This window comes from Sinocyclocheilus rhinocerous, unplaced genomic scaffold (assembly GCF_001515625.1).
Source record: "Sinocyclocheilus rhinocerous isolate Xijiao unplaced genomic scaffold, SAMN03320098_v1.1 scaffold3309, whole genome shotgun sequence".
NCBI classification, from domain to species: domain Eukaryota; kingdom Metazoa; phylum Chordata; class Actinopteri; order Cypriniformes; family Cyprinidae; genus Sinocyclocheilus; species Sinocyclocheilus rhinocerous.
The window spans coordinates 112,959-137,613 of record NW_015645536.1 but is presented as its reverse complement, the minus strand read 5'-3'; the positions used below and the strand labels follow the sequence as shown (position 1 = coordinate 137,613).

Here is a 24,655-nt window from a genome sequence, read left to right as displayed (position 1 = left end):
ACAAAAAGTATTCTCGTAGCTTTGTAATATTACGGTTGAACCCCTGATGTCACATGGATTATTTTACCGATCTCCTTACTACGTTTCTGGATGTTGATCATGTAAGGACCCTTGCTGTATATGGGAGGGTCAGAGAGCATGCCCCTCCCATATACATCAAAAATATCTTAATTTGTGTTCCGAAGATGAACGGAGGTCTTACGGGTTTGGAACGACATGACGGTGAGTAATTAATGACAGAATTTTCATTTTTGGGTGAACTATCCCTTTAAATTGCGCTGTTGTTGGCTGGGCTTGCAGCGCTTAAGTTAAAATACTGAGTGTTAAATAATAAAATGATATGTTAAAACGTGTGCTCTTATCATTCTGTGGACAAAATTCCGTGTACTTCACTCTGATCGGGAGCATCTGCAGGACACCGGCCCTCCAGGACCGAGTTTGGGCACTCCTGCTCTAAAGTGATGAAACTACGGCACCGTGTGTTTTTTAAAACCATTTTCATAGGTTTCACGTTATATTGTCGGCTCAGAAAATATATAAATTAACTTTTAGTGGACGTAAACTTGAAAAATGGTGTGTTCCGCGGTTGAAATAAAATACTTTCTGATGTTTATTTATGTTTATTTCGTTGTTTTATGTAAATATGAAAAGACGATCGGTTTGAACAGAGGCAATACTCACGACACATTGCAGAGCCACAAAACGGTATTTATTGTTTGAATTTCTTTAAAAATGACAAAATATGAAAGCTGAGAGTCCTGAGACCTTGTTTCATACCAGAAGTAACCTGTTCTGTCTTCTCTGTCGCCGTGTTGTCAGTTTCCTCTTTGCTCTGCAATGTATTTTTCACTGCGTGAGAATATGGTGTGTAGTGTGAGAGCGGCATTGTTTGTCGGGGATAGCAACAGTAACTAAGGAGGACGGGTCTTTGCGAACGGTCAATTACTGTATATGTCCTTTGGCGCATCATTATGGTCTACTTAACACTGTGCTTATATTTGGCACTGTAATATATCCAGGTCTGAATAAACAAATTATTAGGATTTGTTTGTCTTTAGAATTGATAGGACAGTAGCAAGTCATCAGGAAGGAATGGGTAGAAGAGGGGAAAGTGGTTTGAGAATAATCCAAGCTTGATTCACACTTGGATTGCCTGCACATAAGCACCATCGCACACATATATTAGGCTGTATCTCAAACAAGTGATTAGGGGTTTTGGTTTGTTTGTGGTAAGTATTGAGCCATCATATCAGACTGTTCATGCTAAATGCTAAAACGTCAGCTAATAAATGTAAATACCTCACATACAGGGGGTTAATAAGCAGGAAGTAGAGTAGAATATGGCTGACCGGTAGGCAATCAGGTTTGTATGGTGTGAATCCATCAAGAAAATAAAAACAGTGTGATTGTTAACAGCTGAGATGCAGTAACGCAGTCTGCGGTTTCAAGACCACATTTCTAGGTCGCTAGTTATTTATAACAACATAACCAATTTTACTCCAATAGAGGATTCAATACTAAAACCAACAGGTGCAAAGACTAGACCCTTAAAAAATAGTCAGTGTTTAATTTTGATCTCCTTTCCACCTTATTTTTATTTTACATTTTAGCCAACGTTGAATGTGCAAGGCTTTGCTTTAATGCACTTTATTGTTCTTCTACTGTTCTACCTATAGTGGCTATTGAAAGGGTCTCACAACTACACAGAAAATAACTTACTTCTGTGTTGAAAATTAGATTTTTTTTTTCCCCAAGAAAACTCAATTTAAAGGGGTCATGAACTGAGAAACCAAAATATCCCTTGATATTTTCACATATAAGAGGTCATTGTGCTATAAAAACATCCTGTAAGTACCCCTAAACAAAGAAAATAGCCTATTACTTCTAAATTATGATGTCTTTTGATGTAAAAACTTGATAACAATATAAGGGGACCTCAGAGAACAGTACAAATAAATAATATAATACAATATTAATGAAAATACAAGTGCATGAATGAATGAATGAATGAGGCATTTGAATGAATGAGACATTTAAAATCTGATGACTTCTGCATTAGTTTAATTTATAATTATTTAGTTTTGAGTTCACTGTTTATGGTAAAACAGAGAATGAGTTCCACACAAATATTGTTAGCAGAAAGCATGATCAGATTATCCAAAATGTTTAATGAATGAACACACAAGGGGAGTGGGATGTGTGGAACTTTGTGTGAGTGACGTGTGGTCCAATTCCATGGAAATCGTTGAAGCCTTCTGCAGAATTTGTATGTGTGTGACGCACAGCAGAGTGGCTCATCCAATCAAATTTCACATGCGGAACCATGCATTTGATAAATGTTTTTATTCTGATGCATCACCATCTGTGTCAAATCCCCTTTCATTTTCCGTCACACACAGATCATACATGTCAAGTTATGCATGTTTACATTCAGTCGTTTTCCTGGACTCCTGCCTTGGATCACATTATGGCTTGGCGGAGCACCGAGCCAGTTTAACGTTATTATAGCAGACTGACTCACATAAGCTGACACTGACTGATCATGTTGCAAATAGTGTGGTCTCGCCCAATTCATCTGTTTTAAAACAAACCCCCTTCAATTTATCTGCCGCCTCTGAGCCCGGACAGCATGCTTATTCACTGATAAAGTGTGATAAGCTAAGAGTTTCCCCATTCATTAGCATTAGTTATTCCCCCTGGTCCGAAACCTGTTCAATATTTACACTAGAGAGGATAAATGGAGTTTTTCTGCAGGGGATTTTGGCTACACTACAGACCGAATGCCAAACGCATCCCACTGTCACACCAACCACGCATCTGGACCTGTCGCCTCCAGTGTTCTCCGCACTGAAATAACCCTCAGAATGGGATGCCGAGGTGGATAGATAATCTCAGTGGGATAAATATTAATTTGGGTAGTTGAGCCGGTAGTTTGGGACGCAGGGATTGGAACTGAAAAAAAGATCTTCCGAGCTGCCATTATTTAGAGTGCGGATGGGGCCGCTCTTTGCCTGAGACTGCATTCATAAATCTCCTCTTGTCTCCGTGAATGTAATCAGGTGCTTTGCAGAGGACACACACTGGCATGACACACTCCATCTCTCTTGTCAACAGCCGAGGCAACTATATGGAGGGGTGTGATGGCAAAACTTGCGCTTTTGGAATCAAAAAAGTGGGGAGATGCATAAAGCAGAAGCCTTTAGTTATCTTCCCACTCAGCCATTTTGAAACGCAGCAAAGCAACGTTTTGCCATGCCATGTTTTGCAAACGGGAGAGGACAGAGTTCAAAGAGTGGGCACCGAGAACAATGCTGTTTGTGCCGTATGGGTACATGTGTGTTAATCTTTTCAACACACACAAATGTAGGCATAGACACTTGCTTTAAAGATTGTCAGGGACCCGAGCATGGAGCGTACCATCTGTCTAAACTACAGCAGCACGGGTCTTTGACACCTCTTTATTCTGTTTCATCTTCACTCGCTGCACATAGTTTTCTCTCTTTATTTATTTTTCTCTCTCTGTCTTTCTTTCTTACTCTCGTTCTTTCACTGGTATGCATCCTGATCACAAATGCATTTGAAGGATTGTCTTGTTTTATGCTGCTGTCTTTTGTTGATCTTTTGGCAGAATTTGTAAATGTCTTACACGTCTATTTTATCTGAAACATTTGCATTTGTAATAAACAAAATGAGCAAGTGAAATGCATTGATTAGCTTATGTGCATTTGCATATACACACTGAAACATTCTGACCATCTTTGTTTCTTTCCTTTTCCCCCTCCTGTGCGTCCACCTCTACTTGCTGGTCTCTATCTGCATGTGTTTCCAAACTCTTCTTAAATAGGTAAGTCCTTTATCTTTAACATATCCAATCATGCTTTATGTGGCTTATTCCTGTTTTAAAACACACTTTGTTATGGATTCATGAATATTGAGAAACACTTGGAATATTTAAACTCTATTTAAACAGTTTTTGGCAAACAGACCTTCATCAGGGTTAAATCTGTAGGTACTACAGATAGCAGAATAGTATGCAGTCTAATATAGTAAACAGTCCATTTGGGTGTTACAGTATTTTCCCATTGGACAATTTTAATTGGCTGATGTCCAGTCTAATAGCCTCATTGGTTGATTTTAAGTGTCAATTGTTTCACATTTTTATTTTAAGTAGTGCTGTCGCGATTAATCACATCCAAAATAAAAGTTTATGTTTACCTACTATATGTGTGTGTACTGTGCATATTTTTATGTATATATAAATAAACACATACAGTATATATTCTGAAAATATTTACATGAATTTACATGCATATATTTATATTATTATAATTTACATTATATATAAATATATTTAATATATAAACAACATATTTTTCTTAAATTTGAACATGCATGTGTGTGTATTTATATACATATAATTCATATACACAGTACACACATATATTATGTAAACAAAAACCTTTATTTTAGATGTGATTAAACACGATTAATTGTTTCACAGCACTAATTTTAAGTAACTATAAATCTAGTTTAAGTTTTCTAATCAAAGTGTTGCTGTTTTCTAATCAAAGTGTCTCTATAGTTGTTTGCTACTTTCATGTTCTGTGTTTGTTTTATAGTTTTATAGAATCAGTCCCATTCATTAGACAAAAGTAAATTAGTTGATCATCTATCATGAAAGAATGAGAAGAAAGATGCAGGGTGTTTGACTTGTCTTCATGGTTTTAGTGATCTAATCGCAGCCCATGATAAATGTAATCTCTTTCTCTCTTTATGCGGATGTCCATCTTTGCTAACACTTAACTACATAAGTGACACTTTTTTACTTGAAATCTACTTCTTAATTTGGGAAACATATTAGCATGCCATAATGCATGCAAAATTCATGTTAAATATTTAAAAGGTCCATACATAACACATAAGGAGACTTTCAGTTTCCTCATTAATGGTTCAGTGACAGATAGCTGGTGTGTATATCATATACACTCTGTTCCAAAGCCCAGTGAACTTCCTATGGAGACAACATTTGTAGTTGCGCTCTTGACATGAAGCCTGTCCAAAAAAATAGGCAGTTTAATTATGCTGCCTCGTAAGATATCATCTTTTGGCCAAATTCAAAGGAAGCATTACGTATTTATTTGACAGAGAAGGCAGTCCCAGAATGCATTGTGCCAAGCTCAGTGAAAGATAAATCTAAGAAGGCAAATGATGCAAAAAAGAAGAAAAAAAATTTACTCTGTTAATATGCTTGCTAATTCTTATTTACACTTCAATTTACCAAATAAGCCATTTTTAAGTTATTGACATATGACATTGCCATTTTTTTTTTTTTTTTTACATTAGGTAAAGCATTAAATGACATGTTTCTACAATGACATGTTTGTAAATGACAAATGTTCCACCTTTATTTGACCCTCTAACTCTAGCACTTTCTATTCTATTTTAATTCTACTGTATATTTATCTTCTTTTTTTATAAAACAAAAAACAAAAACAAACACTAGCTTTCTATTTTTTTCTATTCTATCTACTTGTTTATATATTGTTGCTCTTTTGTTAGTTTTGACTGCTTTTGTCCTCATTTGTAAGTCGCTTTGGATAAAAGCGTCTGCTAAATGACTAAATGTAAATGTAAATGATGTGTTTAGTTTATCATCGGTTATTGAAAACCCCCTTTTTATCCAGCAGTCAACTGGTTATACAGGCTTATTTTTTTTCTGCAGCCTTCATTGTCCTTCTCAACACAATCAAGATTCCTTATGCTTCCCTCCAAATCCCATTTTTGCGCAGCATCTTTGATATCCCGTGGGGCAGAGGAATTACTGCGGAAATTACTGCTCTGCAAGATTTATTTTTCATCCTGTCAGAGCAGAGAGTGTTCAGCTGTTCAAATACAGATATCAGGTGCTTTTGTTTTTGTCACTTTGAATCTCATAACCCACCATTCACACTTTGAGATACTGAAGAGAGATGTAATTGGCACATAATAGATAAATCAGCAATAAAGAACCTCAAATATATAAATTAGCAATTCAGCAGGTTATGGGAAGTTACTTTTGTCAGCTTTATGGTCAGTCACATATCACCAATATTGATATCAACTGCCTCATGTTCCTAGAGTAATTATTCGATTTGATGTGTACATACTTCATAGGAAGCAAAGTTGTTGTTTTTTTTTTCTTCCCAGATCTGTAAAAACTCAACAAATCGGTTTAAATTTTACAAATGTTTATCCATATCTACTTATGGCATAAAACAAGTTTCATTGGAAAGTGGTTTATGAGAAGAAGATTTTAAATGATTTTACTTACAACGCAACAATGCAATGAACTTAAGTGTCCTTTGGGCAAGTTTGTACCTTGTAAGTATGAGACTCTTATGTGAAATTGTAAGACTCTACCTCAAAAAGTATAGCAGAGATTATGTTCTGAATATTGCAAATTGAACTGCTAGTTGCTAGGTAACCATACATTCATTCCATCTCATAATTAAACAAAATGCAAATTAGAGTGCTATATGGATGATGCATTTTTGTAGGCCAAAACCCAGAAATGAGTTAGAATTTTAGTTAGTTCTGAGTTAGTTACATTGTCCTGAAGTCAGTCGGTTTTTGAATATGTTTTTTTAGTTAAACGCTTGTAATAATGTCTATAATTAACACAAGCCTAGATATTTTCAGATTGTATTCTATGCCATAAAATACATCAGTAATACCCCAGTTGCTAACAAGTGTCTAAATGGGACTAAAGAGGTTTTGGGGACATTAAAGAGCATCATGCCAAACTCATCAAAAATGCATACTCATCAAACTCATCAAAAATGAATTTGTGAAGATTATCATGATAAACGAAAATGTGTAAGAATCAAAAACTTTTGGTGGTCACAGAGTTTAGTTTCTGCAGTTATGCAAAAGCTAATGGGGAAAAAATCCTGGGTTTTTGTTAAGGGAATCAGGGTGATGCTCACTTCTGGGTTGACCTACACAAATATACGTCATCACTGCAACTCTCGGTTTGTTTTTAAAGGAAACATAAGGTTATGCATAATCGAAACATCTTTAGTTTGGAGTTTAGAGTTGACGCTTTAAGAATACAGAGGGAGAGAGAAATAGAGCAACAGAGACGAAGGTTATTGATCCTCTTTATTGTGCCACATCTCTCTCTCGAGCTTTACTCACAGTATAGACACAGACTGCAATGCATTAATATGTCCTGATCTCTACAGTGCTCTAAACTCCTCTTGTGCTCTCTCTCTCACATGGTAATCATCAAAAGTGCTCTCAGGTAGCTCTGTCTCTCAAGGGTTTCTGGGAAAAGTCACTGTCAGGGTCAGCAAATAAGTACCACTGTTTTCTCACATTTCAGATATTCTGCATAAATGGAGAACAGCGAGCTGTGCACTGGGTGCGACCCATGAGATATTCCGCTAACTTGCAGAAAATAACAATCGGCATTGTTTCCACCCTACGACTGTGTGCTCAGTTCAGCGCCACAAATGCGAGAGCAGATGTTGCTGAACGTTAGCCCATTACCGTTCATCCATTTGCTATCTGACTTTGTGTGGTGCCTTAATGCCATATTATTAATTAATGTAATGCCCAAGCTGTTTACATTAGGTATGACTTAAATTGCAACAGCAGCAGCCTTTTTTTATGCCATTATGTGTTGTTTCATAAAGTGCTGATGTATGCCCTCTTCCCACTCACTTTAGTGTCTCTTCGTCTGTTAATAAAGACGTGGGTGTATGTATCCGTTTAAATGAGCATTTAAATCCATGCTAATTAGCCTTATCTGACACATATACATTTATTATATATGGCTATTTGAATGATTTAGTTACATTTTGAAAATGTCACAATGCCCCTGCACTGAAAAAAGTGAAACTACTGTGTTGTTCATTTAAAGTGCATTTTTACATTGGACTAAGTGAAAATCATGGTTTCTGGTTTAAACCTGTTTTGTTCAGTTTGCCTTAAAGCAAATAACGAACCCCCTAGATCAAATTAAAAGCAACAATTTGACTTGAGTAGTATTTTTACTTTAAACCAGATGTTTTCATATCATGTGACCACATGACGTCACATCAACTAATTCCTTGTTCGCGCCAGCCAGCGTTTCGCCATCCGCCATTATCGCTTGGAGTGTGAAGACGGTCCGTGGCCCAAGGAAATCGCTTTTAGATTTGTTTCAATGTAAATTTTTTATCTTGGGCAGAAGAACTATTTTGATTGATATTAAATTAAAATTTAAAGTTTCAACCAAATCAAAAATATAGTTTGAGAAAAACTAATAAATTTAGCTGTAACAAATTACAGTAATTTTTTTAGGTTGGTCCAAAGTATCATTTTCTTCAGTGTGCGGCGATACTTAATGTGACGCCAGTGATGCAGATGCGCATATAAGAATGATGATGATGATGTTGATAATTATAATGATGAGTTGGAGAATGATAAAGCCGTCTTGTTCAGTTTACTCACATTCTAATAAAAGCAAGTTCTTTACTATAACTTCATATTGCAAATAGTAAGGATGATATCGACTTGAATACATTTATGATCTGCCGCGGGAAGCAACAGTCAATTATTGTGTACTGTAGATTCTTAATGCTGTCTTCTAGAGTCCCGGTCATTCCTATGTTTTGGCAGGGTATCTGTTTATGTGTGGGTGTTTTATTATGCGAGACCAGAGGCAGGGAATGGCACACAGGGGCATTCAATCAACACTGAGAGACAGCAAGCAAGGTTAATTAATTTGTTAAGCATCTGGTGCTCTATCAAGAGACTCTGATGAAATATCTGGATTTTATGTATGCTGGTACCATGACACTTAATCTAGTTTTCCCATATCACCAACCTTCTACGAATTTACGCAAGCCATTCCTTATTTCTTATGAAATGCAATCTGTTTGTGTGATATTCGAGGAAACTAGGAAATGTGGTCTGGGTTGTTAGGCAGCTGATTCCCCCGAGGGAACGAGACGCTGCGTCTCTTTGCCATACTCCCTGCATCCCTGCAGGCGCTACTTCATCGAAGCTGGTTTGCGCCCGGCCGGATGCGCTTTTATGCTTTCTGGTGCTTACGTCATCCTGCTCGTGATGTTTCGCTGCGCCATTGGACGGATTTGACACGTGCTTCAGAACGCGGTCACGCAAGGGCGTTCCCAAAGCGATCTCGACGCAGCGTCTCGTTCCCTCGGGAAACCATTGTTACATACGTAACCTAGAGACGTTTGCTTGATATTGATACTTAGAACTCAGATGTCCTAGGGTTTTTACACAGCAAGGGAAATTGCGTAGATGCTAGGCAAAATTGAGTTTTCTGGTGATTTATTTTAAGTGTATGATTCTTTGTTTCTTAGATGTTTCTCCTGAAATTCAATAGAAGAAATGAAAATTGACACAAATGAAACAGTTGTTGATATACAGACAGAATATAGAGATATCAAATTCATGTGGATCGCTTAATTTAGATCATTTGTTCTCTGAGTATTTTGTTGAGAAATAATTTGTTTTGAAATAGCTGTTTTTTTTATTGGAGACTTTGGAACTTTAAAAAAAAGTTATTTTATTTTAGCTATTTATTTGATGTAACTTCTTGTTCTTAAATAGCTAAAACTAAAATAAAAAATTATAAAAAATAATAATAATGTAGAACAAAGACAAATGCAAACAACAAAATGACTAAAACTGTAAAATTAAAATTGAAGAGAAACTATAAAAATGCAAAATTATTCAAAATCTTTATAAAAACTATAATAGTATGTCACTTGTACAAAAATAACACTCATATAAGCATAGTTCGTGATGTTGGTCTCTTCTGAAGTTATATAGTCAAATAGGGATAATTTTTAGTCTTGTAACGTTGAAGACAAACTGTTTGATTTGCAGTCAGACTGTTTGAAATTAATCCGATGATTTGCATAGATTGAGAATTAGTTTTTAGTTCTGTAGCTATTTGCAGCGTCTTCTCATCTTGCTTTGTTTACCAGTGTTGACCCTCCTCAACTCAGTGCTGTACAACCCTGTAGTACTCACTTGAGATCTTCATATTCAGCTACTACTTGCATGTTGCGTGCACACACATACACACAAATGGGCGCTCAGACTAACAAGGTCAAACGCTAATGTCTTGCCCCCTACCACTTGGCACAACTGCTTCCGCACAGATCCAAGGGCTCGCCCCTGCTTGAATTCATGTGTTAGTGATCGACCATTGCTGTCTTTCTCTCTCTCTCTCCCCCTCTCTAATAGTACTGGGCATATAGCCATGCGTTCCCCACACTAATTAGCCAAAATATCAATAAAATATTGTTGTATAAATAAACCATATTCCCCCACCCCCACCATCCCCTATTTTTCTCTCTGTCAACACTAACACAAGATTATTTATTTATTTATTTATTTTCGTCTGGAAAAAGTAACAAGCAAGAAAGTCTGTAATTGGCTAAAAACTATCTGTATCAATCTACCTCGAGCCTCATCAATAACAGTATTAATTATTAGAGTTAACTGTCAGAGCAGTAACTCTAGTTAGAGTTTGAGGGCAGAGGGGTTTGTACGCAGCATGAGGAGGAGAGAGCTTCAGATCAAACAAAACCTCCCGCCACTTCAAATATTAATTTGCTCCTTGTGAAGAAAAATAGAAAATAATAATAATTAAGGAAAAAGGGAATTCAAAACAACTCCCAGAAGTGCCGTGATGAAATGACAAACATGCAATATTGATTCAAAATAAGCTAGAAGGGCTAAAAATAGGCTGCAGAAGCGCTTTGATTGGAGGATGGCTCAAATTCGTTCAGAGTTGGAAAAGAGAAGGGTGAATGTAATCAAACAACTCGCTCTACGGCTCCATTGTTTCCCCTGTTGCCGGTTGCCTCGTCGCTGGTACGGTTAACAGCTATTGTTAGTGAAAGATTTGTTTTTGTTTTCCTCAATCCAACCACCTGTTTTGAGAAGGGGGATCGTGAATAGCTACAATTTATTTTTTCCGGCTGTGCAGGGAACAATGCTGTCATCATTGTGTTGATGCTAGGAATCTGCCACTCAGTCAAATAGAGGTGTTTTTTTTTATGCTCTCCAGAGGATTCATTAAAATCCCAACCACACATTGGAACATATTTAGGGCTTTGCTTCAAAATATGTCATGAACAGTATCATTCATGAAATGAAAAGGGGATAGAAAAGATTGTAGTCCAAGGAGTGTCAGACCAGATGTTCTGAATAATGCATTAACATCTTCACCTGACAGAAAACAAGCATAAACAGCAAATAAAATAAATAAAGAAAGAAAAAATACAGCATGACTAGATTAATCAGAAAAGGGCAAAGTGTGTCACATTGCGTATCATTTACAACAGTAGGAATACATTTTATTGGTTTAGCTTTGCTTAGCTTCATATACGCATCAAATACAGTGCTGAAAATAGAACAGTTTCATATCAAGTATTAAAGGATTTAAAGGGGGCGGGACTTTGGAATTCATAATAAAACTGTTTGATTTGATTGTAAAAAATATTCGCTCAGCCTTACATTGTCCCTTTAAGGCATATCCCAGTCATACATGACAAATTAATACTTCACACATGCAGCTGGTCAGAACAAACTCAATTCCACCTTTTTAGGAGATGACACAAAAAAATAAAATAAAAAAACACCCACTTAAATAGTTAAAATTCAAATGCATACACATACACACACACACACACACACACACACACATCTACCATCTACCATCTTCACAGTGGCATGTCCCCTATGCGTACTAAACAAATCCATCTTTATAACAGCCAAGTGAGTGAGGTGACAACATAGTAGATGTAAAGTGAAATCTCCCTTTTTATAATCAGCCTGCTTTTGTTGTTTAGTCCAGATACTTTACGCTGTGGTAGTAATCCTGAGCTGAGCTTAGAGACTGCATATAGATAAGCAACAGGCGTACACATACGAACACACACAAAGCCTGGGCAAGAGAAATTCAAGGGCTTGTTGCTGCTGCGGTATCTCGTCTTCCTCTGCTGCTGGTATGAACACTAGGGAGCAGCCTGTACCTTCTCTCAGAGGCCCTGTGCTTTCACCAGCGCAATAGCCACTGATGCAGTCTGCACACGATCTAACAATCTGTCAGGATGATCACTCACGCAATAACAACAGCTTACCACAGGACATCTTTTAAAGTAACGTCACATTTAAACAGAAAGCCACAATTAAATATACATCTAGAATTTGGCTAGCCTTTTTCGTGGGAGAAACAAAACTAAATAAAACCAAACATAATGGATAATTAATCACGCCCATTTCACGTACATTAAGATTTAAATGTTTAAGGCCTCCTCTCGCTCTGATTTTTACCCCTTGGTTGAGGCTCTTTTTTATGTGTGAAGTGTGTCGAAGCAGTGAAGGGAATTAAGGTCTTAGACACTCCTTGTCTTGTTTATTTGCACAGCACACAAATGTTTGACTTTATCATGTGAGATCCGATCAAACCGCGTCAGCCTGTTTTGTTTTTTGCTAGTTTGCTTAATCTATTCAGGATAGGTACAAGGGGGGCAACTGCACACAGCCATAGCAATCAAGCTTTGCACAGTGATTATATCTCAGGGAGAGACAAGGAGATCTGAATCTTAGACTGAGGCTTAGCATTTCAAATGAAGTGAAGCGCTCCCAGCAGCCCTGCTTATTTACATCCTGCAATACTGCAGAGCTCTCTGAACATCTTTCCCCGCGATCACAGACAAAAAAGCAACCCTCCAACTCACCTGCAATAATGAGTACTGTGAATTGCAATTCATTTATTTAAACATTTGTATTTTCCTCTTTTTTTTCTCCATAGATTACAAAAGAAATAGGATAACATCTTGCATTTTATCCCCACTCTTGCATTTCTGCTGTTAACATATTTTACATAGAATCTTTTTTTAAGGGTTTCTTTGTTTTGTTGTTTTCCTCTCCAATTTTGTCTGTTTGTTACCACAGTAAAAATTGTGTTCTGGATGTCCTTGATAGCTTTAGAAAGTCCTAGAATATCCTGAAGTAGAAAGACACATTAAAGCTCAAATATCCACTCTTCATAAGAGAAGCCAGGACAGGTCAACATAATTATTCCACATCTTTTGCATCAAGTACACAGGTGTCAGAGTCAGATTCTCCCACAAGGCTTGGAGGCTGTTGAAACCAGCACTAAATCCCTGTTTTTAGTCCATTTGCACTCGAGAAATGTTAACTTCCTCCTGAGAGCAGCAAAATGAGGTGCCAAGTTAACGTGTGTTCCGTATCCATTTATACTTTGAAACCACTGACTTTTAAAATGGCATGGGTGGCATATCACACCTCGCACTCTCGAGATGCCTGCTGCTGGCATGTGCAAGAGCCGTACTCGTTGATGATGACAAGTGCCCCCTCAATATGGTTGGGTTTGTAGTCAACGTAGTACTCAGATGCAGACGTAGTAGCCATCTGCTGCATGGTCTGCTTCTGCTTCTGCTTGCGACGTTGGCTGGTGAAGCACTGCCTCAACTGCCTGATGCCTGCTGGGAAACATTTCCATGACACATAGAGCATGAGGACCATGATCAGGAAGGAGAAAATTAGGGCCATGGTGCCTGTCACCACCTTGTGAATCTGCATGGTACTCTCCAGGTCATCAGCAGACGCAGTCACCGTTAAGGAGTTGGTCACCACTTCCCCGCCCTCCACATCCTGCAGTTCATAGGGGTTTCTCGTCGGGCCATCGAATATGAAGCCTCTGGCACGGTTTCTGGTAGCGGTAAAGATCTGCGTTGTTGCTTCCACGTTGTCCTCGCATAACTGGAAAGCGTAGATGGCATCCAGAATGTCCTCACCCTGTGCGATGTCTGGGCTGGCGCACAGCAGGCCACTGTCACGTTGTCCCTGGAAGTTGCTGAGCCAGGAAGCCAAGGCACAGACATTCCTGCTGCATTCCCAGTCATTACCCGACAGAGTGATGCTGGTCAGGGAATTCCATGAGTCCAAAATCCGCTGATCTATGTAAGTCAGTTTATTAGAGTCCAGCATAAGAGTGTTAAGGTTGGGCACACTCTCGAACACGTGTGGCTCAATGTACTCAATCTCATTGTTGGAGAAGTCAATCTTCTCCAAATGGTCCCAGGTCCAGTCAAGGGTGCTGACCACAATGGTGGCCTTATTGTTTCGCATGTAGAGGGTCCGCAGGGATATGAGGCGGGGGAAATGGGCCAGATTGACTTTCACCAACTCGTTGTGCTCCAGATGCAGCTCAGTGAGCTTGAAGAGTCCGGCAAATGAATTACGTGCCAGGCTCTGCAGCTGGTTGTAACCCAGATCCAGGAATTGCATGCTCCTGCAATCCTGGAAAATCCGCACAGGGATGAATTTAAGGGCATTGTAGCGCAAATGTAAATTGGTAAGCTTCCTAAGGCCATGGAAAAGGTCTGGCTCCAAGGATTGAAGTCTGTTATAGGATAAATCCAGTATTCGTAGGTTGGGCAGAGGTCTGAAGGTGCCGTTGGGCAGGCTCTCTATCCGGTTGGTGCTCAGATCCAACTCTTTAACCCTTCGCAGCCTCTCAAAGGCGTTCTCCTCCACAATCTCGATGTTGTTATGGTCCAAATAGAGCCAGGTAAGCTGCGACAGACCCACAAAGTTCCCCTCCCGCAACTCAGAGATGTTATTCTCGCGCAGGGACAAACCAATGGCGCTGCTCAGGTTTTGGGGGATGTCAGTCAGGTTGAGCCCTTCACAATACAACAGCTTGTTGTCGCATCGGCACGGCCTCGGACAGTTCCCCCCCACCAATGGAACTATTTTCAGAACAATGCCCAGGGAGCAGAGTATTAGCCCAGGGGGCTTCCTTAGTGGCCACTTTAGGTACAGACCAATTAGGAGGAAATCCATTAGCATGAATATCCTGCAGTGTCGTAGAGAAAAAGTCCATTGAATCTTTCAGATCTTGGTCATTTTGGATTTTGTGATTTTTAACTCCCCAAGTCTTTTCAGCTGATGTGTATTTCTAGAGAATATGGATGGTGATTTGTTACTTAAAGAATCAAGATATCCTACCACGTCGAAATGAGAAGAGCGACGGCAAATAAACGACAAGTCACTTTGCTCATGCTAGATCAGAGAAAAAAAAAGAGAGACGAAGGTACAAAAAAATTGCGCTCCTCGTGAATCAATCTCACATGAAAGGATGCCTACTCACCCCTTTCCAGAGGCTGACAACCTCTATTCAGTTGATCCCTTTGTGCCGACACTAATTATGTGCGAAACTAAAAAAGACCCCAGTGTGGTACAAATTCAGCCCCCCCTCCTTTTCATCGGACACCAGATCCTGGCAGACTTACAATGTCTTAGTTCTCCTCGTGTGAAAGAGCCAAAACGAGAATGAATCCAAGTGGCATTCAGCAGGCTGGTAGGAAGTGCAAGTTTCCCGGGCTGCATGCATGAGCGTTGTCCTCTCTCTGCCTTTCCTCTGCATTGACTGCTGCTCTGATCTGTGGGAGAGACGAGCGGGGGAAAACGCGCATGAAGGAGGGAATAATCCACTCCAAACTCTCACTCTCCCTCTTTTCCTCCCTTCTCGTCAAAGACTCCCGATCTGTCGTCGCAAATCACCATCCATAACCTAAAGTGATCACTGACCTGCACAATGTACATTGAGTGAAGCTCGTTGGCATTCTGTCAGTGCTCATTCCGTTTCTTCACAATTATACACATGCAAAAGCTGTGTGATCAGCATCATACAGCTCTCTTTTTTCTTTTTCCTGTCTTTTTTAATTCTTTGTATAGCAGTGATATCCAAAGATCATTGATGATAGTGCGTCTAGTAAGACTCAAATCTTCAGCGATGTCTTCTTTGTATTAAGCTCATTTCCTGTGGGCTGCGGAGGCTGTAGATGCTGAGGCTGAAGGCAGGCGAGGTGTATAGGGAGGAGAGAGATGTCGCTCGCTCGCTCGCTCGCTCGCTCTCTCTCCCTCCCACCCTCCACCTCCTCCTACTGCTCTTCTGGTCACCCTTTTTTTCCTTCAATGCTCTCTCTCTTTTTCTTTCTTTCCTTCTCGCTCCCTCTCTCTTTTCGGAGACAATTTGATATTTAAGAGAGGCTGGGCTTAAACTATAGTTTAAATGAAGCACACAACTCCCTCGCTTTCTAAATGATTTGGAACACGCCATCTACCAACCAACGTCTACTGTTTGTAGTACATGGTTTGCTTATTATTGCAGATTAATATCCTTCTAATGACTTAAGCAGTGTGTCAATTCCCTGTGGTTTGATGTGTTGAAAGTCTTGCATAGACGAGGATAAAAAATTTTTTTTAATTAATTATTATTATTTTTATCTGTTATTATAGGCAGAGCACATGGCTATGGGTGGGCAGCACCCAAAAGGACGCTTACTCAATAGAAAGTGTAGTATATCATATTATATATTAAAGCTTTTTAGTTGTGTTTAAATATTGAATTAAATATTCAAATACTTAATTGAAATATATCTATATACAATATATGTATGGCTAGTATAGAATTTTAAGCAAATGTCCACCTCTGGTTGGCATCAACAACATTCAGCTTTCTTAAATCTAGATTTCAATTAAATTAAATTCAAGTTTATTTGTATAGCGCTTTTCACAGCTTTACAGCAAATTAAGTTTCTACAATATTTAGTGGTAGCTTATCAGTGGTGGCTGTCAGTTAATGTACATATGGCAGAAAAATCAATTAACGAAAATCAAATCGAAAAAATCAATTAAAGACGTAATCAAACAGACGATGAACACTATTAACAGCAATTATTTTATGATGCAATTAAACTTGTAGGAAAATGTGGTAGTTGTTTGTATGTTGTTTCAGGGTTGGCATCATCTGAGGTCCTCTGAGGGGTTGGCATCATCTCTTCTCAGGTGTTCTGGATCCAGACTGAAGCTTGTGTAAATCCTAGTTACCACGGGATGTCAATCCTGTGGCAAAAACAGAGAAACAAATAGGGACATAATTAGCGTAGCTGCTGTTCCAACCAAGCAAAATTGATTTGTTTAACCCAAGCTAAAGAATAATAATGTGCATTTGATCAGATATAACTGCAGTACAAGATTATGATGTGCATTATTTGGATGCTTGGCCAAAGAGATGTGTCTTTAATTTAGATTTAAACAGAGAGAGTGTGTCTGAACCCCGAACGTTATCAGGAAGGCTATTCCAGAGTTTGGGAGCCAAATGCGTAAAAGCTCTACCTCCTCTAGTGGACTTTGCTACCCTAGGTACTACCAAGAGTCCAGAGTTTTGCGACCTTAGGGAGCGTGATGGATTGTAGCGTGGTAGACGGCTAGGTAGGTACGCAGGAGCTAAACCATTAAGGGCCTTGTAGGTAAGTAATACTATTTTGTAACTGATACGGAACTTAATAGGTAGCCAGTGCAGAGACTGTAAAATTGGGGTAATATGTTCTGGTAAGAAACCTGGTAAGAAAATAATAATACAAGATTTGTATTATTGATTGTTTTTTTTGAGACTTGATAAATAACATCATGCCACTTTGTGAGTTCCAGTGGCTAGTTACTCTTGCTAGCCGATGAGCTATCCTAAACCAATACTGATATGGTCTCTGAGCGAGATTAATGTGTTTTTTGCCAGACTCCAATCGGACCATCAGAGTGAGTTCAAAATGGCATTGTAGTGTAAGTATTGCCTTTTCAGGCTGTTAGGTTGTTGAAAAATGAGCTTGTGCACAGCGAGCGTGGTAATGGCATTGCGCGCCATATGTCACAGCGGTTAGCTGGTGAGACACATAAACTCAGATATAATCCACGGCATGGCGACTCCCCTCTCCTCCCCCTTACGCCCCAGCCCCACCCTCACACGCCCTCATTGGCCTAGTCCTAAACCCGAATCGCTACATTTACTTTGCATAATGCCGCCTGCCCAGGCTTGTTTATCACAGCCATTTCAAGTCTCGCCATCCAGTTGGAATACAGATATCATCTGTTGCCACTTAGCCAAGCTTACATAAATATTCTGCTCAGGAGCCTTGTTGCAGTGCACCGTGGATTGCAGTCCCCAGGCTTGTCATTTCATTCCGATTAATTTTCAAGGACAATGAGCTGTGACGATCCTGTACATGAAGCTAGCATGCATCTGTTGGTTTGCCTGCTTTCTGATGGCTCCCATAATTTTAAGATCAGCCTTTTCCTTTGTGTAGCATGCTGTGAAATATGAATTAATCTCATGTTGAAAATATGTCACACATAGTCTCCTTAGTCCGCTAATTGGCACAGGAGTCTGCAAACAAGGGCAAGTGAACAGCGTCTGCTTGGATTACCTTAACTCAAGACTAAAACTCCTACGCCTTCAGGAAAAAAGCCCACTAAGCTTTCTCTCTCTCTCTCTCTCTCTCTCTCTCTCTCTCTCTTTGCTCAGCATAGACTTGAGAGAAACACAGGGGTATTGGGCCAGCCTCAGTCTGCTTTTGGGGTAAAACCAACAGATCTTAGAGAAGCTGACAGGACGGCAACTATTTTGAGCACATCCAATTGCACCCCATTATATATCAAAGAAAATAAAAAATCCACAGCAAAATGTACATTTGCTTTCTATTCTCCAGGTGATTATATGAAATTACAGCATTTCTCTGCTGTTTCAATGTATGGCGCTTCAAATCGTCTCAGGTTACTTATGTAACCATGGTTCCCTGAGTAGGGAACGAGACACTGCGTCCTCTAGGGGTCGCTATGGGGACGCCTCGTCGTGACCCGTGTCTGAAGCATACATTGAAAAAACACCAACTTGTTGGCTTGCTAGTGCTCGCCATAATGAGATAAATAGAGATCGCTCTTACCACAGAAATGCACGCTTCAAACAAAACAGTCAATGAAGACGAAGAAGAGAATGATGTGTGCTCCCGGCGCCTGTTTATACTATAGTCGCACCGGTAGTGACGTCATGGCTGTCGCCGGCCAACAAGTTGGTGTTTTTTCAATGTATGCTTCAGACACGGGTCACGACGAGGCGTCCCCATAGCGACCCCTAGAGGACGCAGTTCGAAGTTCCCATGAAAGGGAACTATTACCTATTTTGCACCCTAAATGCTCAGCAAAAATTTTGACAGAGAAATGGATGTGTTGAGCTCTAGGTGGAAGGAAAAAGCCTACAACCGTGGTCATCCCAAAGCCTGATCTGTCTCTCCTCCACCTTGCCCATTGCTCTTTAGCTGTAATAAATGGGTGCACCATCAGCTAATGACTTGCTGCCCAGTAATGACTTGACACAGCAATGAGGAAATGTGAGAATTCAAACCATTCCTGAAAATGACTCTGAAGCACTTTTGGCTAGAGTGATCATAGACCAGATGTGGTCCCTTTTTTATCATCTAAGATTACGTTTATTTTATTTCACCCTTATTTTGTGTACCAAATTCTTTTTTTTTTAATAAATAGCAACACAATTATTACCAAAAAAAAGGGACAACGGTTTAGAATAACTTGAAAGTCATAATGGGATTCAAAAACAAAGCTCCTCAATCTTTTAAATATAATTTAAAAAATAAGTGCACTTTTAAAAACAAGCTGTGCTATTGTCAAAATGATTGTATTGATGTTGGAATATATGTTTCAGTGTTGAACAAATTATTATTTTTTCTTTGTTTAGAGAGCAGTTGTGTCTATATTGTATACCCCTTGAAATTTACAGCACTTCGATAAATCTCAAAGGTACCTTGCTTGATAGATATGACTCATCCTCATTTACATACTTAATAGAGATGACATGAACAAAGGAGGTGGGCCTGAAATTATTCAGAGCGTCAATTAGATGTGCATTGTGTTTATGCATTATACACCTAATCGATATCTTGTTATGTTCAATGGCAAAATGTTTTCTGCACCATTAAGTGTTTAACCACACATTCTCGTATCCGGTGGAGCTAAGCCATTAAACCGCTAAAGCTTAAGTCCACCTTAGGTCTCCTGCAATTATAATGTATACCTGCTCTTCCCTGTCCTGATGAGACTTAAAATGGCCGCACTTTCCAGGAGGAGCACAGCATTTAGGGACGTGTTCAATCAATGGCTCTTTTCTGGATTAGCAGTCCTGTCAGTGAGGTCTACCTACCCGCCTCAGTCATGCTGCAGAAATTTGCATGCAGACCTGCACACAGTTACTACTATTCCTGACCAGTGGAAGCATTGCCTTGAAATGTCTGTTTTTTTTTTCTTTTTTTTCTCTCTAACGTCTTGGATAATAGACTACTGGTGCAAAAAAAAAAAAAAAAGTCACCCATTTCCCCAAGGACCTGACTCCACAGGCCTACTCTCAGATGAGTATGAAAGAGTCACTTCTCTCAGTGGGCCACTTGGACACTGTGAGTCATCAAAGGAACGTGGAGGTCTTTGTGGAAACAGTGAGTGCTCCTGAGTGACCCTCCTCACTGCTTATTGTGCAATTGTGCTGGTTTTGGATTGTAGGCCCTCATTAATGCAAGTGGGATACTTTGAGTTGTCAGAACAAAACAACTTGGGGAATATTCACGCCTCTCTCTTTCCGTCTGTGCCTTTCACCTACTTTGTTCTTAGCTGAAGACATTTTCACTAGACCTGTGCAGAATATGCACTCAAAGACGAAAACTAAACTGAATAAACTGAACTTTTTCCATTAATAAAGTTCTACAAATTCCTCACCACTTGCAAGTTGCACTCATTTGTTTTTCCTAATTATAATTGCAAAGGGTTTTGAACAAATGGTGTGTAAATAAATGACACATTTTAATATTTTTGCATTAAGATACATTTTAATATTTATAAGCCCAGTACTCTCAGTTCCATTTGATATCACATTTAAATCCCTTCACATTTTTTCCCTCCTCTCAACAGGAGGATTGTATGATTTCATTCTCCCTCATCTGAGCACAAGCTCATGTGGCTCAGATGCATATTCAAGTGTGAGTGGTGGTAAATTTGAACCTTGGTCAACTGATATGTGTTTTTGATCAAATAAATACAGCCTTAAGCCGCCTTTCCACTATCTCTAACAAGCGACAAGCGACAGACCAGAAGTCATTCATTTTCAATGTAAAGTAGTACGGGAGCTTTGTGGAGTGTGGAGGCGAAAGGCAACAATTGTATGTGAAAGTCGGAGATAGTGGAAAGGCAGCTTTAATGGTAGTACATTAACCATGCATTTATTTGATCAGAAATACAATAAGAACAGTAAGAAAGTTAGAAAGCTCAAAAGTTAATGAATCCTTGCTGAATAGAAATATTAAGTTCTTTCAAAACAAAGCAAAATTGTAATGACCCCAAACTTTTGAAATGGTAGCATATGTGCGCGCGCACACACACACACACACACACACAAGAAACGAAAATGATGTGTGGACTGTTCAGTCTGCTTGGATAATATGAATATAATCACTAAGAATTTTTACAGTATGTTAGCCTTTAAAAACCGAATAGTCTGAAAGTAATTTTCCTAAGGTAGCACTTTTAAAAACAAGTAGCATAATTGTGAAGATCCAGAAGCCTTTGCTGTTCAGCCTCATTCCCTAGCCGGTTCCTGCCCTAAGGCTAAAGGCTTATTGATTTGGCTCTCTAAGCAACTCCATCTCCACTGAGAGATTCTTTATGTGAACCACAGCTGAGGCCTTCTGACCAAGGTACTTTGGTGTGATAAAATTTGTAGTGCTAGTTCAACAGAGCCACACTTCATGTGTTTGTGCATTTACCAAGAGAACAGACAGTTTCTGCTACCTATAGTCATGATGTATGTGTGTTGATTGAATTCATTATATAATATAAGAGAATGTATCTGATTAGTTTAAATTAATAAGTTGTACCAGCAGTTATTTACTAATTGCAGCTAATAAATCAGAATCTCTTAAATTCAAAGAAAATAGCTTACTTCATTGTTGCAAAATAAGGCATTATAAAATATAGTGTAAATCATTGAATTGACACTACAAAAAAGTGACTCAAAATGGCCGAATTGCCCACTTAGGCTTAGATTTTTTCATATTAGGGGACCTGATTATTTTTGTACTGCATAAAATCAAATAATAATAATAACAATAATAATAATAATAATAATAATAATTTCACAAATTTTTTCCCTCTAATTTAGATTCTAAAAAATTAAAGAGAGAGAGAGAGAGATCATTATGATACAGCTTTGCTGTAGTCAATTGTTAATGTTTAGATTCAGGTTTGAATCAGTTCATGGTAAATTATGACCTGATCCATACAATGCAGTATGTGGAAAAATAGGACTGTTTAATCATGCATAACTATGAAGCTCCCGACTTTTGGAACAGATTAAGATATGTGTGATTTATTGAATATGTTGTTTTGTAATGACATGTTGTTATCTGATTTTTCCGGATTAGAGGATTCTTTGTTTTGGCATACCATCTCCCACCAGCCTGGGCATGCTTTTTTGGCTTTAAACAATTTAAATAAATCCCATCTCAATCATTATTGAATATCCTCAATGTACTGTACAAAAAAAAAAAAACATGTAGAGCCACTGAAACAGCCAGACAGCTTATCCTGATGTTGACTAGCACCTCTTTGATCAAACTCCCATTAGTGACAGTAAATATTAGACAGTCACCATTAAACATGCAAAAAAGAACCACATTGTAAATGGATAATATGTAGACTTTGATATGTAGTCTCATGAGTTCTCATGAGCTCAATATTCAAACCAGCTATTTTGTCTGTCATTACTATCACAAAGCAATTTGACATTACATGTCAGTTACTACCTTCATGGTTGCCCGTAAATCCTGCTCATGAATCACTCATTGAATCATTCAATTAATCATTTTTGATGCGTGATATCCTAGTCTCTGTCTGCTGTTGTCAATATTGTTTTTCCCCCTCTGTCTTTAAATGACACTGTCACTAGGGCTTGTCACACAAGTTCATGCTAGTGGGCAGGTTTTCATGTCGCCTGACAATTAACAGCATCTTCTATTAAAGAGTCTCTATGGTAATGTGTTATTGAGTCCAGTGGTGGCTAAAGAGGGGTCTCTGGGTGTATAATGTGGTTAATGCCTAATTGGCCCTCTGCTGAGATAATGTGGATGGATGACAATGAAGGGTCAGGCCTGACTGAGGCTTACCATGCCTGTGAGGAGGGAGAGAGGGGACCATGGAGCTTACCGTGAGCTGGAGCTTTCACCAGACAGCTGATCCCATGTTGTATAGCCAGTGGAAAGGAGGAAAGACGAGAGGGTGTTGTATATTGGGTAATGATGATGGTTGCCAACTGGAAGGTTGCTGGTTTGATGCCCATTTGGAGTGAGTCATGGTTCATCGCTGTTGTCCCCTTGCCCAATGCACTTAACCTCATTTTGCTCCACGGGGATTTTTGGTTCATGGTGCCATTCAATGAAGACATTGTGTGGAATATGTAGAAACTCCACTGGCCCTGGTCGTATATTCTGAAGATTCTGAGAAAGAAAAAGAAAAAAGTGTAACAGTATATTGGATCCAGGCAGCTCTTAAATTGACAGCAGTCTAATACTCCTGCTGTCTGTCATTCATGTTAATCACACAGCAATTGAGGGAAAATCTCACTGCTCTTGACTAAATCACTTTTGTAACTTTAATAAAAATAAATATATATTTAATTTACACAGTGAAGAATATGCAGTGTTTTTATGCATTTGATTACTTTATACAATGTATGTAGCATTTTTTATTTATTTGTTCTACTGTTGTGTCCTATTACTTATAATTAGCTTCTTATTCGTATTTAATTGCTGACTGATTACTTGTCTAAAGTGAGCTTGAGTCTGTCTGTGTGCGTGCGTGCGCTCTTCAGATGTGTGCGCAGAAAACTTCTCACACAGCGCTTGACTGTTCCGCAAACAATCCCGAGCGTCTTTTATGCTCACCTTGTGCCTTCAGGCAGTCCTTATATCAAGTCCTGATTCGTGAGTTTGAGCGAGAATTCACACGTTGGCGGTAATGCATAGACGGACATTATGTGAAAATGTGGACAGTGCCAAAATAAGGGTGCCTATTTATACCACAGATACCGATATTTTACGTGTGGCATCGAAGCATCGTATCGTCAGACATCGTATCGATGTATCGATCCATATCGATGAATCATTACACCCCTATTCATTGTAGTAGTAAACTTGTTGCTGTTAAAATGTTAATATCTATATTAAAACATTGCTCTTTTTCTTTTAAAGGGGTCATATGATGCGATTTCAATTTTTCCTTTCTCTTTGGAGTGTTACAAGCTCTTGGTGCATAAAGAAGATCTGTAAAGTTGCAAAGACTAAAGTCTTAAATCCAAAGAGATATTCTTTATAAAAGTTAAGAGTCAACCACGCCTACCTAAAATGGCTCGTTCCAACACGCCCCCACATGTCTACGTCACGATGTGCGAAGATTTGCATAACACCGCCCAAATGTTCACGCAAAGAAAAAAGGCGGCGTAACTTTTATTCTCACTGTAGTATTGTTGCCGCCGCCGCCTGTCCTGAAGACGCTGTGTGCTTCGTTGTGAAAGCGAAACTACTTTGTTTGGCCTTCCAAAAGAGGACGATATCCACTTCGTCATGCGTAGAGCTGATCTGTGCTAGTCGCTGAGGGAATACATCAACTTACTGTGGATCGCCGGATCGACTTTCACCGTGGACGAAGCGGAGTCAAGCCC

General features: G+C 39.0%; 2 protein-coding genes across 2 annotated transcripts in view; one reads left to right on the top strand and one right to left on the bottom strand.

The window, feature by feature from the left end:
• The window catches only part of LOC107706127 (catenin alpha-2-like), a 440,403-nt gene that overhangs the window by 330,933 nt on the left and 84,815 nt on the right, over nucleotides 1-24,655 (top strand). The gene's annotated exons all lie outside the window — the stretch shown is intronic.
• Nucleotides 12,345-15,920, bottom strand: LOC107706126 (leucine-rich repeat transmembrane neuronal protein 1-like). Its single transcript, XM_016509709.1, has one exon. It carries the CDS (start codon nucleotides 14,890-14,892, stop codon nucleotides 13,318-13,320), a length of 1,575 nt encoding a protein of 524 aa, XP_016365195.1. The 5' UTR covers nucleotides 14,893-15,920; the 3' UTR covers nucleotides 12,345-13,317.

Excerpts from the sequence above, each read along its gene's own strand:
- LOC107706126 (XM_016509709.1), bottom strand. The coding sequence starts at position 14,892 with ATGCTAATGGATTTCCTCCTAATTGGTCTGTACCTAAAGTGGCCACTA.